Below are 12,801 nucleotides of genomic sequence, written 5' to 3'. Positions count from 1 at the left end.
CAGTGCACCTGACCCCTACCGACTCCATCATAGAAGAGACTCGATTCTTTGCCACGGTGACTTAAGACACAGGGCTATCCCTGAATTACTTTTTTAACATCAAAAATATACTATGGTTCTTGAGAGTGCAAGTTAAGATATAGCCACCTTTTTCTTATGCCTATTTAACTTTTTCTATTTTTTTTTCTTTTTACAAGAAAGTATATACATGGATGGCATATATATTTAAAATAACTTTATATTGTGTAAAATAAGACCAGATACTTGTTTACAGTCAAGACTCGCTTTTTTTGGTTTTTACTTGCTGCTTTCAATGTGACACATCATACAACGAACAATAGGCAATAGCAGCATTTTTTTTTTGTTAGTGAACTGTATTTAGCTTGATTGCTATTCAGACTGTTTAGTTCTGTATATTTTCTGCATGTTAGTAATTTCTATTTAAAAGCCCAATTGGCAACTTTGAAACTGGCACTTCCTATGGATAAAAACATAATCTATGAATGTTAGACTGCTCTCTGATCATGCATAACGCTGACATCAGATAGTTTTAGTCCATTTAAAAATATATTTTGCTTAGCAATTTGTAGTATTGGCAAATCCTGACACATTGTAGCTATCATCTTTACAGCACTAGTCAAAAGTGATCCAACAAAAATTATAGCTAGATAGAAATGCATTGAGAGCACAGATTGAAAAATACAACAACAAAAAGCATTAAAATGAATGCATACAAAAACAAAGTAATAGCAAATCAAAATATATGCACTGTGGACAGTCTCTTGGAAATTTTAACAAGAACATTAGAACACTGCTGTTTTTAAAACTATTACATAAAAGCAGCTTGAAAAAATGCAAACAAAATGATACTCCAAATAGCTTTAATTATTTTTCTGTTTCCTTTTTTTTATTTTTACATGTTTCAAGGACTAAAGGCCTAATTTAATGACTGGACAAAAATTGCATAGTTACACAAAAATTTGCAATATAAAATAATAAAATGAAGCAGTATTAGCTTGATTTTATACAAACTTGTTTAATGTTTTTTACATAAGTACAAACCTATGTAAAAATTATGAAGAAAATGTGCTGATATACTTGAAGAGATCTCAAACTGTACCTTCTTTTTAAAGAGTGCAAAATATAAGAAAAAACTTTGGTTGCCCTGGACTTAAATATCAATTGAATTGTCCTTGCAAAATTGAGAAACACTCTCTTACTTATTGCACTGTTTAGCACAGGTCCTCTTTAAAATGGCTGCACATCTGAAAATGACTTAAAAATATGGCAACTCTGCTTGTGCTGTTTTGGAATAAAGGAAAATTTTCCCAGGATATAAATTGGCGGCACTGTAAAAACGTGCACACCCTGATTTCTCAAACTGCACACATTAGATGATGTGTCTAAAGTGTTGCTGCATTTTTGTCCAGTCCTTAAATATGGCCGTAAAGTTAGTGCAAATAACTATACACCACATAGTATAGTTTTATTTCTCAAGAGGCCAAAATCAGAGCAAATTCTGAGACACTTTTGGAGCTTAAAAAAAATGTAGCCAACATTATTTGGTGAAAAAATAATTTTGATATAAAAACACCTTCATAGAAAATTCATAACAATGCAAAAAAACAAAACAAAACCAAACCAGAAATGCTTCCTTAGGAGAAAGCCAGCCATGATAGAGTCACAAAAAGCTGTACAGTATATGATATTTATGCATAAAGCAAGAGTGGCCAAAAGCAATCCACATGAGAGCTACAGTATTTCAACTGAACAGCATACAGTACTATAAGTTGATCTTTTTCTTTTTTTTTACTACAATGTCTTCTAATGACATTTCTGGAGTTTTTAATGTTGAAATTGTTTATTGAAAAAAAACAATAATACAAGCATGTAGTGCATGCTAGTTTATGATGCGCAGTAACACAGGTTTTACATTTTCTGGAGTTTTTAAACAATATTGTATAGCACTTTGCGTAGGTACTGTATTCTGATGGGGCAGTATGTAAGAAATAAATTAAATGGAAGCATTTCTGGAGTGCCCAGCATCCCAGCAAGACCTTAACTTGATTTGCAAGCAGTAGCCTGCCAGCGATGATAAGCTCATTTTAGCATTGTTTGCTAAAAGTTAAATAGCAAGATGCTGGCACTCCACCATAGAATCTCCTGACTCTTAGAGCCAAGTCCTAACCACTTAAGCAGACCCTTTCCCCATAAGCAATGCTTGTAGCATCGCAGTGCAGTGGCAGGTAGCAAAGGAAATGTACCAGTCAAATTTCTGATGATCTCTGCTCTAGTGCAGTGAAAACATGACGAACAATTTACAATAAAGCCAACCTAACCACATATCCAGCTTGCAAATGCTGCAACAGAGCACTTTGGCACATTGTTACTAGTTTTAGTTTGCATGAAATCAACATTATTGTAATTCTATAAGAAAGTAACCCCACAGAACTAGTTATGTCATATTTACACTATGTCTGACTTTGTGCCTACAATTATTATTTTACATATTTTACAGAGCTAACATTAAAAAGTAACTAGACTGTAATATTGCATTTTAACATGTTTGTTCTGCTTCCATTCTTTAAATATAAGCATTTACTTAATATTGCAGGTATCTGTAGATTCAATTTAGCTATGAATTAAAGAATCATTTGACCAAAACCTGAAGCATGTGTTTCATTGTTCTTAAAGTTCCAATCCACAATAGACAAACACAATTGAAAATGACCTTCAAGACCAGTCAGAAAACCGACAACAGCCTTAACTGTTTTATGCTTACCCTCAAGAATGAGAACATAAAAATTGTATATTTTTTTTAAGCAAGGTAATACTTTTAAAGTGCTTTGTCATGTTTTCAGCTTTGAGTCCTTTCACCTTAAACAACGGAACTAAAATTAAAACAATCATTCTGGTTGTTTCTTCAGTGATTAGGATTTAATTAAAGGCTATTGCATTTGCCATGTTCAGCATTATTCATTTTAATTTCGCTCACAAATTTTCATTGGCAGCTCAAGCTGGCTTACATTCAGGTACAATAGTTATTTGCCTGTCCCTAGATATCTCACAATCTAAAGGGGTAATTTTCAAAAAGATTTACATGTGTAAATGTAACTACTCTTATAGCAATTTTCAAAAGCCATTTACGTGCGTAAAGTGCACTTATGTAGGTAAATCCTATGGACAATTCAACGGCATATATTGTAGAAATTTCCAAAAGACCAAAAGACGTGTAATTTCCAAAAGACCAAAAGACGTGTAAAATCCAATTTTAAGAGTGTAAATTATTTTTAAAATCAGGCCCCATGTTTGTGCCTGAAGCAAGGGAGGGTGAAGTGACTTGCCAGACCCTGGCTTCCCTGGTTTTCAGCCAGCTGCTCTAACCACTAGGCTATGGTGCAAAGGAGTATGATTCATATACTTTCTGTGGGCATTAATTGGAGGAAAAGTACGGCTACCTGATGCTTCTTTTGAATAAAGGTTTTTGTTTAAAGTTATTTTCTGGTGGGACAACTCTAAAGTTCTCGGATGAAAATTTCTGCAGTATTAGTGGGCTTGGGTGGTGTATAAAACAATTATTACGCTTTGATGGTTTTTGGTTTCTAGGTAAATCAAATTTAAATGAAAGTCACTGTAGAAATGAGAACGAAATATCTTATTACTTAGAATATTGCACTGTGCTGTACTTTGTTACTCTACTGACGGATTTACCAGGAGAAGCAGATCCAATGGGCTGGCTGAGGAGAGGGTCGGTGCTTAGTATTTGGCCTGCAGCACCAGAACTAGAAACCGTTCTTTCAGTCACAATCACATTTTGTGCATTTGACAGCTCAGAGGGGATGCTTAAATTGCCTTGCAGAGTAGAAACAGGCTGTATCACCCTCTCTGTCACCACCACATTCTGAGCATCCCTGAGATCAGGAATACTGAAGGAGTTAGGCAGCCTTGACCCACCGGGTGCAATTACCCTTTCGGTCACCACTACATTGGAGCTGTCCGTTAGGTCAGGAAAGTCCAACATGGCACCCAGACCAGAAGCTGGACGAACCACCCTTTCTGTCACCACCACATTAGGTTGCCTAGGATCGAGCAGTAGTGAGGTAGGTTGTATATTGTGGCCAGAGGTTGTGTAGGTCTCAGTTACTAAAACATTACCAGGGACTAAGGAATCCGCTATAGGTATAGCAGGTTGTAGGCCAGGCCTAGAGGAATATGTGTTTTCCGTAACAACAGTTGAACTACCAATAGGTGGAGGCACAGGTGCAGATTCGCGGAAAATCACATCAGATTCGGATATTGTAAAATTTGAATCTATTCCTACATTGTCAAGCACCACAGGTGGTCTTCTCTCATTCAGGTCTCCTTCAATTTCTCTGCCAATGCAGATTTCGGCCAGGGTCTTAAATTTCGGCCCCAGTCCATCCAAGTAGCTGTCATCCAAGTCCTCATCAATAAAGCTGCAGCAGCCAATGGAGCCAACAGGACTTCCAATTCCTTCATTATCATATATTAACAGACAGTCATTTGTGGGTCGGCTTTCATCTTCATTAGCATAGGAGGCTGCCTTCTACACATGAAAAACAAATTTATATACTGTATTGTAGGAAAAGCAACAAATAAGTACTATACAATGGCATGCTTCAGTGAGAACAAACAGAATAAATCTGTGGGTTGCTGCTGGAAAATTACTATACTTAGGATACTTCAGATACAGCAGTGAATGTCCAAAGTAGGAAACTTGAGGGAAATATCAGATCTGCTCCCTGTGCAGCAGAGACAATTTTTTCATTTTCTTGTATAGCGTAAGTGCAAGTTGCAGCATTAAGCCTCAGCTACCTTCTAGGTTTTCAAATGGCTGATGTGGACTTTCTGACTGCAGTCATTTCTAATCCCAAATAAGAGCCCTGGCATGAATGAAGAGGGCAATGCAAACAGAAAGTTCTGAGTACAGTCACTATACTACCTTCTAGCAAAGCAACCAATATGGGACCCCCAAGGCCTGAGGATTCTCACGGCAGCCCCCAGCATAAAAGGTCCATTGATATTTATTCTCTTCTGTATTCCTATGTTAGCCTAACCCTTCCCAGAAGTGCCCTGTATAGGAAACCTGGTGCTCCCTTATGACATTCCTAACATCTGCATTCTGGGAGGGAGAAGCAAAGGCAATTGGATGCCCAAGATCAAATGGGCATGTTAAGAGAAAGTGAAAGAAAGCATGTTAACGGGGGAGGGCAACCAAGTACTACAGAAGTTTGCCTTCTGCTGTCATTGTTAAAGTCCTGTATCAGTTACGGCAAACTCCAGTCCTTGAATGAGGCAAACAGGTCTGTTATTCAGGCTAGATCTAGGATCAAATGGGGCAGATTTTCAAAGGGGTACGCGCGTACCCCCCCAAAAACCTGCCCCAAGTTCCCCCTGCATGCCACCGAGCCTATTCAACATAGGCTCGGCCCGTAAGTCCCGGGGCTTTCCTGGGGGGGCGTGTCGGGAGCATGTCGGGGGGCGTGTCACGGCGGCGCGTCATCCGGGGTGGGACCATGGGCATGGTGCTGGCCCGGGGGCATTTCAGGGGCGTGGCCGAGGCCTCCGAAACTGCTCCCGGGCTGGGGAATCGCGCAGCCAGCGCGCGTAACTCTTCAAACAAAGGTAGGGGGGGTTTAGCTAGGGCTGGGGGGGTGGGTGGTAGGCTGCGCGGCTCGGTGCACGCAGGCTGCCGATTTTGCACAGCCTTGCGTGCACCGACCCCGGATTTTAAAGGATACTCGCGGCTACATGCGTATCTATTAAAATCCGGTGTACTCTTGTTCGCGTGGGCGTACTTTATTAAAATCTACCCCTATATGTAAATATATCTCATGCATTTTCATGAAAATCCAGGAAACCAGATTTGTTTATGGCATCCAAGAATCAGACTTCAACATTACTGTCCTACACTGGAAATCTTTATGCCTATATATGTTTTGAGAAGATTTATTTATTACAGCTGGTGTATATAATCATTGCTAGTTTATTTTCCATCCCTGTTGATTTCAGTTGGGGGCGTGTCTTTTCCAATAAGCAGGACTCAAATACATGCAATATAGAACTGCTATTGAATTTTAGGACTAGTGTTAGACCAGTGTACATATTTATATTGAGGATATAAATTCAGTTTTTTATAAACAAGGCTGGTTTACACAACTGCAATGTTTGCTTCACTCCTGCCTGCATTCTTCCTTTGGGTGGTGTTATCTCTCATTATTCTTCCTTTATGCAGGATGGATGGTTATTTTATTTTTATATTTACAGATTTCAAATAATTTCAATTATACTGTCTTCCGATGAGGCTACTCTTCTACTGTTTATGCTGTATTTGTACAGCAGTTTATATAATAACAATGATAGTAATATTTTTTCCATTTATAAATCCTTTCTCCAGAGAGCTTGAGGAGATTTACAACAAAAGCATAAGCAATAAAATCAGTCAATACATATTTGGGTTTATATAGCACCTTTCATCCAAATAGAATAACAGTGAGCTTTACAACTCAAATTTGCACTCCCCCAGGAATTAATTTGGGCAGACTAGATGGGCCTTAAGATCTTATCAGCCGTTTTTGTGTTTATAAGTTTTTAGTAGTTGGAAACCTTCATGTAGACACCTCTGGGGTGTATGGCCTGTACCATTGCTGGTGCCTGGACTGTATGAAAGATTACAAAAGGGAGAAGGAACAGAGTCGCTTGTTGGGACAGTGTGATAAGCAAGATTCTCATTTCCCTGAAGCAGTTCAGGGCCAGATGCTGCAGTGGGCGGTAGAAAATTTCAGGCACTGTTATAACTATATATGCCAGACATTTATTGAATATCTTCTTCTTCAAAAAAAGGTGTAAATATAAAGTTCTGCAGCATTTATGTGGTACATGTGCAAAAATGCACATTTCTTAATATGAACAAAGTCTGAATTTATTATAAATGTTTCAATGAAATGTTATTTCATTTTTTAAAAAATGAAAAAATGTTCCTTTGCTTTTATTCCTTTCTTTTCCCTAATTCCCTTTTTTCTTTTTTTTTTTTTGTCCTCTGTACAACTTGTCCTCTTATAAAGATTCCTCTGGTTTCTCTTCACCTCTTTGCCATCTGTTCTTGTTCTTTTCCCACCTTCCCCTCAATTATCTTTCCTCTTCCTCATTCTATCCTTCCTTCCTCATGCCTGCTTCCCATTCATTCTCCTCTCCTTGTTGCCCATTCATCCTCTCCTTCTACCCCCTTTATCCATGCTCCTCCCATTTCTTCCTCCTTCTCATGCAGTCTCTCACCCTTCTCTCCATTCTTCATTCCTTAGCTCCCACTCTCACTCATCTATTCTCGCCCGACTCCCTCTCCATTCCTAGCAAATATTGCTGTTTTACTTTGCTTTGCATTTGCTGTGTAAGCTGCATGATGCTGGCAGGAATCCCAACTTCTCAAGGTTTACCAGGAGACTTTGGACTTGAAGAGGGTGCTCCACACCTTGCGTATGAAATGCAGAAATGCTCTGCTGCTTGTTGAGATGGGCAGATACTGGCAGCGGCAGAGCAGGAGACAGGAGCAGCGCTCAACTAGCAGTAGAGCAGGAGGAATCAGGGGAGCTGGCAGATGAGCAGGAGAAAGCACCAGGCCAACATTAAATTTCCCACAATTTTGGAATATGAGGCCAATTTTGCAGACATTGCTGTGGCCACAGAATTGCAGGAGACTGGGGCTTCTGACAATGAGGAAGTACAGGAGGTAAAGAATACTGCCCAAGCTCTAACAGAGGAGCAATAGCAGCTTGGAGGCTTGACGTCATGTTTCAGGCAATTCATTGATTCTCAGTTCAGTGCGCTCATCCTTCCCATACATAATAAACTAACACTAACTCGTTATTATGACAATTAGCTAAATGAGTTCTGGGCCCATAATTATCACTAGCTACTAGTCTGAAAATTTAATGAACCATGAAATTGGGCCAATGTGGAGATATTCAGTGTCGTGTATTTTTTGTTATGCTGCAAAGCTTAGTTCATGGAAATTTATTCCTGTGCATAATTTTTGAACACCTCCAAGATGTGCAAAATTAAAACCTATATTTTACCAAATACTTAACACCTGGTTTCCTGAAAAGGAAAGACAACTAATGTACACTGTACTATATCTGCTCATGATATTTTGTCTGCTGTATGTTTAAGTTAAAGCTTCTATTTTAATCAGCTTGGCTGATTCAAATATGTCATTACAATGCAGCTGTAACATAATTTGTGATTAGGATAATGTGGGACTTTTTTTTTACTAATTAGACAAGTTAACTAATTAAAGTTATGCTGATGGTACATTTTCTAAATTCTAAAAAGAATAGCGGCCAAAATTAGCACGAAGTATGTGGATTTTCTACTGCAAGGATGGATATAGTTCATAAAAGTGTGGATGGTTCTGTATTCCAAGGAGTCTTGTTATGACCACATAATGGGAGACCTTTTTTTTTTTTTTTTGAAAACATAATGCATGATATTCCTGCACACATTAATAAAAGATTAAAAAGATGTTTCGTTTTTTTTTTTTACCTCGCTAAAATAGCTATCCAAGAATGCTGGATTTAAACCACCTCCTTCTCTCATTGTTCCTCCAGCCATGGACACAACTCGTTCACTCATAGTGGAGAATCCAGCTTCGTCTCTGCCATATCCGTCTGTTGCGCCAAATCCTCCTGCTAATCCTGCTGCAGTAGCGGCTCCTAGGCCTGCTCCAGTTACTCCTATTAGATGTGTATTTGTATAAATGCCTGAAAAACAAAGCAAATGATGTTTTTATGTTAGATATTCAATGTAAACGATTTTTTTCTACTTCTGCTTACTTATAGGTGTGGTCTCCCTGCCAGAAGGCTTTATTGGACAGCTGAGAAATGAGGTTAATACATTTTGCTACTTTTTTCATTTTATGTTGCTAATCATATAATATTGTAGGGATGTGAATTGGTACCGGACTCGTTTCCGGTATCGAGTTCGGGTAAACACCACGGGAAATCTTCGTTCCCGCGATTCTTACCTGTTTGAATCGGCTGTGTTGTGCCAAAAAAACCCCCAAAACATCTCGACCCTTTTTTTTTTTAACACAATTTTTATTGTTTTTTCAAAAATACAACACGGAAGGTAGGTTAACCCTTCACCACCCTCCCAGTAAGTTACAAACATGTGCTGTTTAACCCTCAGACAAATAGCCCCGAATGCCCTCCCTCCTGAGTCTCCCAGGGTAGACAGCCCCCAAACAAGAGTCCAAAGTTTTCACCAGTCCAAGGTGGCAGGTAAGAACAAATCCAAGTAGGCATCCTCTGTCAGTCCATGAGATATGCATTACAGGCCCTTATTGTAGATCGAGCTGCGGACACGTTGCGGCAATGATTGCAAATAGACATCCCAGACGTCCAGAAATCTCTTCCGGTGGCGGGGAGAAGTACGCATAGAGGCAGCCTCCATCAGCATCAGTCGGTGGAAGCAATTACGCCATGTCCAGTAAGAAGGAGCCAACACCTCCCGCCAATGCAATAAAATCACTTTCTTCCCTACTAAACAAGCCTTATGGATCAACAAGCGGGTTCCCCAACCTCGAACACGCAAAGGAGAGATGCATCCAAAGAGAAGCCACAGGGGGGATATCGGGATAGTCACTCCCAACAAATGTTCTAAGTAACGGACCACGCGGGTCCACAAAGAGTGAATTGCTGGACACTCCCAAAAGGCGTGAGACAACGTGCCCCGCAAATTACCACAACGGGCGCAGGCAGGGGAGGATAAAATTCGTGAATAAAATGCCCCCTGTGCAGAGATATAACTTCTCCTGAAAAATTTATATTGCATCTCTCTGTAGTAGGAGTTCACTGAGAGTTGGGAAATGCGCCTAAAACCCGCAATAATAATACGTTTATTAAGGACAAACACCCCATCACTATTCCATCTTTGTACTAAAATGGAACAAGAGTCCACCTCAGTCAGCTGTTGCAACTTCGCATAAAAACGGGCCAGAGAGGGTAACTGCTCGCGGGTGAGAGAGAACAAAGAGACTAACGCTGGAAAGTGTGATGGTGTCCGAACCTCGAGGGGGAGCGAGGAGACATAATGTTTCAACTGTAGATAGGGAAACACATCAGCTTTAGGAATACCGTATACTTCCCCAAGTTCAGTGAAAGGTAATAGGGTCCCCTCTGGCGACAAAACATGGCCCAATAGGGAGATCCCCTTAGTGCGCCAGCGCTGAAAGGCCACATTATACGTGCCCGGTGTGAAATCAGGATTCCCCCGAACCGGCAAGAACCACGCATTGACACGGGGGACCTGTAGAATGCGGGTGAGCCGAAGCCAGGCTGTCCGCAATGGGCGAACCAATATACTTCTCCCCAAGTGGCTAGGGATCGAGCTGGACGGAGCCTGCAATATAAAATGGAGTGAGAAAGAGGCCATCAGTTGCGCATCCGCGGCAAGGTGTATGACCGCTGACGAGGTGAGCAACCAATCCCTGATCAGTCTCAAATTGCTGGCTAAGTTATACAAAGCCAAGTCTGGGACCCCCAAGCCCCTCCGTCCCCAACGCCCCCTCATCCAGCCCAGGGGAACTCGCGACTTCCCCCCTCTCCAATAAAAGCGCCTTTGGGCCCTGTCTAACTGCTTAAGCTCCGCTGTGCGTAATTGTAATGGCAGATTTTGGAATAGGTAAAGCCATTTTGGCAAAATAATCATTTTAAACAGGTGGACTCTACCCCCCAGAGAGATGGGCAAGCCTGCCCAGGCAACCAATTTTTCCTGAGTAGATTTGAGCAAGGGGAACACATTTAATCTATAGATAGAAGAGAGGTCCCGAGGGATAACTATACTGAGGTATTTAAACGAGGGGCCAGCCCACTGCAAAGGAAAATCTGCCACCCAACCCGCCTCCAGTGACTCAGGAAATGGTAAGGCCGCCGACTTAGTAAGGTTTAAGCGGAAGCCGGTAAACACACCATAATCCCAAAAAATCCGAAGTAAAGAGGAGAGAGAGGCCTGAGGATTAGTAAGGAAAACCAAAATATCGTCAGCAAAGGCTGCATATTTAAAGGTAGAGGACTGGAAACGAAACCCCTTAACCGTTTTACTCAGTTGGATTTTCAGTAACAAAGGTTCCAATTGAAGAACAAATAAAAGAGGGGACAACGGGCACCCTTGTCTAGTACCTCGGGAGATAGAAAAAGTCTCCGAAGAAGAACCATTAGCCACCACCGTTGCCTCCGGGGCCTGATATAACAAACTCACGGCATTGAGGTAGAACCCAGTGAACCCCATGTATCGTAGCACCCAAAAGAGATAGTTCCACTCCACCCTGTCGAATGCTTTTTCAGCGTCAAAGCTAACGGCTAGAAAGGGGGCTCCCATCTGCTGGCACATGTGCATTGCTGCTAATACCTTTCGGATATTAGTAAGCGCATAACGCCTACGAACAAAGCCCACCTGGTCTGCCCCCACTAAGGTAGGAAGGATCACCGCAAGGCGGTCTGCCAACACCTTAGCAAGAAGCTTTTGGTCAAAATTCAAAAGTGAAATGGGGCGATAAGAATCGGGGGCCAGAGTGTCCTTCCCAGGTTTGGGAATCAGAACAATATTAGCCATATTAACATGAGCAGGGAAGGACCCTCTGTCTACCAGGGCCTCCACCACTTGCACCAAAGGGTCCCCCACCAAGTCAAGCAAACATTTGTAGAACTCGGCCCCATAGCCATCCGGGCCCGGCGACTTAAGAGCCTTCGCCCCACGAATGATTGATTGGATTTCAGCCAACGTCACCGGGCCGTTCAGGCGCTCCTTCTGTTCACTGGTCAGGCGGGGGATCGGCAACTGCTCACAGAAGCGAGCACAAGCCTCCGGGTCCCAATGGTCGGACGTGTAAAGATCCGAGTAGTACTCCCTAAACCTACGGAGTATGTCCTTTGTGGCTGTCAGGACTCCACCCGTATGGGAGCGTAATGCCGGGATGTAACGGGACCCCTTAACCGAGCGCACTAAGTTGGCCAGCATTTTCCCTGCTTTATTACTGTGCTGATGAAGTTTATACTGGTAATAAAGAAAACTCTTTCGGGCCCTCTGATGAATAAGTGTATTTAATTCACCCTGAATTGTAAAATAGTCCACCCGCAACCTGTGGGAGTTCCCATTATTTAAAGCCGCCCGGGCTCTTTGCAACTTATGGGTTAATGTCAAAATTCTATGATTCATAGCTTTTTTCCGATGTGCCATATAAGAAATAATCTCGCCCCTCAACACTGCTTTAGCAGTGTACCAAAACAGGATCGGATCCGCAGCGTGTTGAGCATTGAGGGTGGCATAGTCCGTCCAGCGAGCTCGCAAAAATTCCTGAAACTTAGCATCCTGCACTAAATAAAAGGGGAATCGCCACTGGAAAGTAACATTAGGAGCATGGCCCAGGCGCACAGCCAATGACACCGGGGCGTGATCCGAGATAACAATATCTCCTATGGCTACGTCCCCCACCTGCGACAATAGATGTGCGCTAACTAAAAAATAATCAATCCTAGAGAGGGTGCCATGAGCCCGAGATATGTGGGTAAAATCCTTCTCTCCAGGGTGTAACACCCGCCATACATCAATCAGACGAAAGGAGTGCTCCAAAAAAGTTGGCCCCCTGCCGTGTACCCCCTGTGAGCTCGCTGGAGAAGATCTATCCAACTGGTCATCACGGACCGTATTAAAGTCTCCCCCAATCAACAAACACTCCGCTGCATATGGTAAAAGGTGACGATAAATATCCTGATAAAAGCTAGGACT

General features: G+C 41.7%; 1 protein-coding gene across 1 annotated transcript in view; it reads right to left on the bottom strand.

The window, feature by feature from the left end:
* Nucleotides 1-353: 353 nt before the first annotated feature.
* Nucleotides 354-12,801, bottom strand: part of LOC115085314 (desmoglein-1-gamma-like) — a 136,860-nt gene continuing 124,412 nt past the window's right edge. Inside the window, exons 18-19 of the mRNA XM_029591173.1 lie at nucleotides 8,560-8,777; nucleotides 354-4,567 (exon numbers count right to left, since the gene is read on the bottom strand). Of these exons, the coding sequence (XP_029447033.1) occupies nucleotides 3,659-4,567; nucleotides 8,560-8,777 (1,127 nt within the window). The 3' untranslated portion in view covers nucleotides 354-3,658. The remainder of the gene's footprint in view (nucleotides 4,568-8,559; nucleotides 8,778-12,801) is intronic.

Source organism: Rhinatrema bivittatum, chromosome 2 (genome assembly GCF_901001135.1).
Source record: "Rhinatrema bivittatum chromosome 2, aRhiBiv1.1, whole genome shotgun sequence".
Lineage (NCBI taxonomy): Eukaryota > Metazoa > Chordata > Amphibia > Gymnophiona > Rhinatrematidae > Rhinatrema > Rhinatrema bivittatum.
This window is presented reverse-complemented; position numbering and strand designations above follow the sequence as displayed.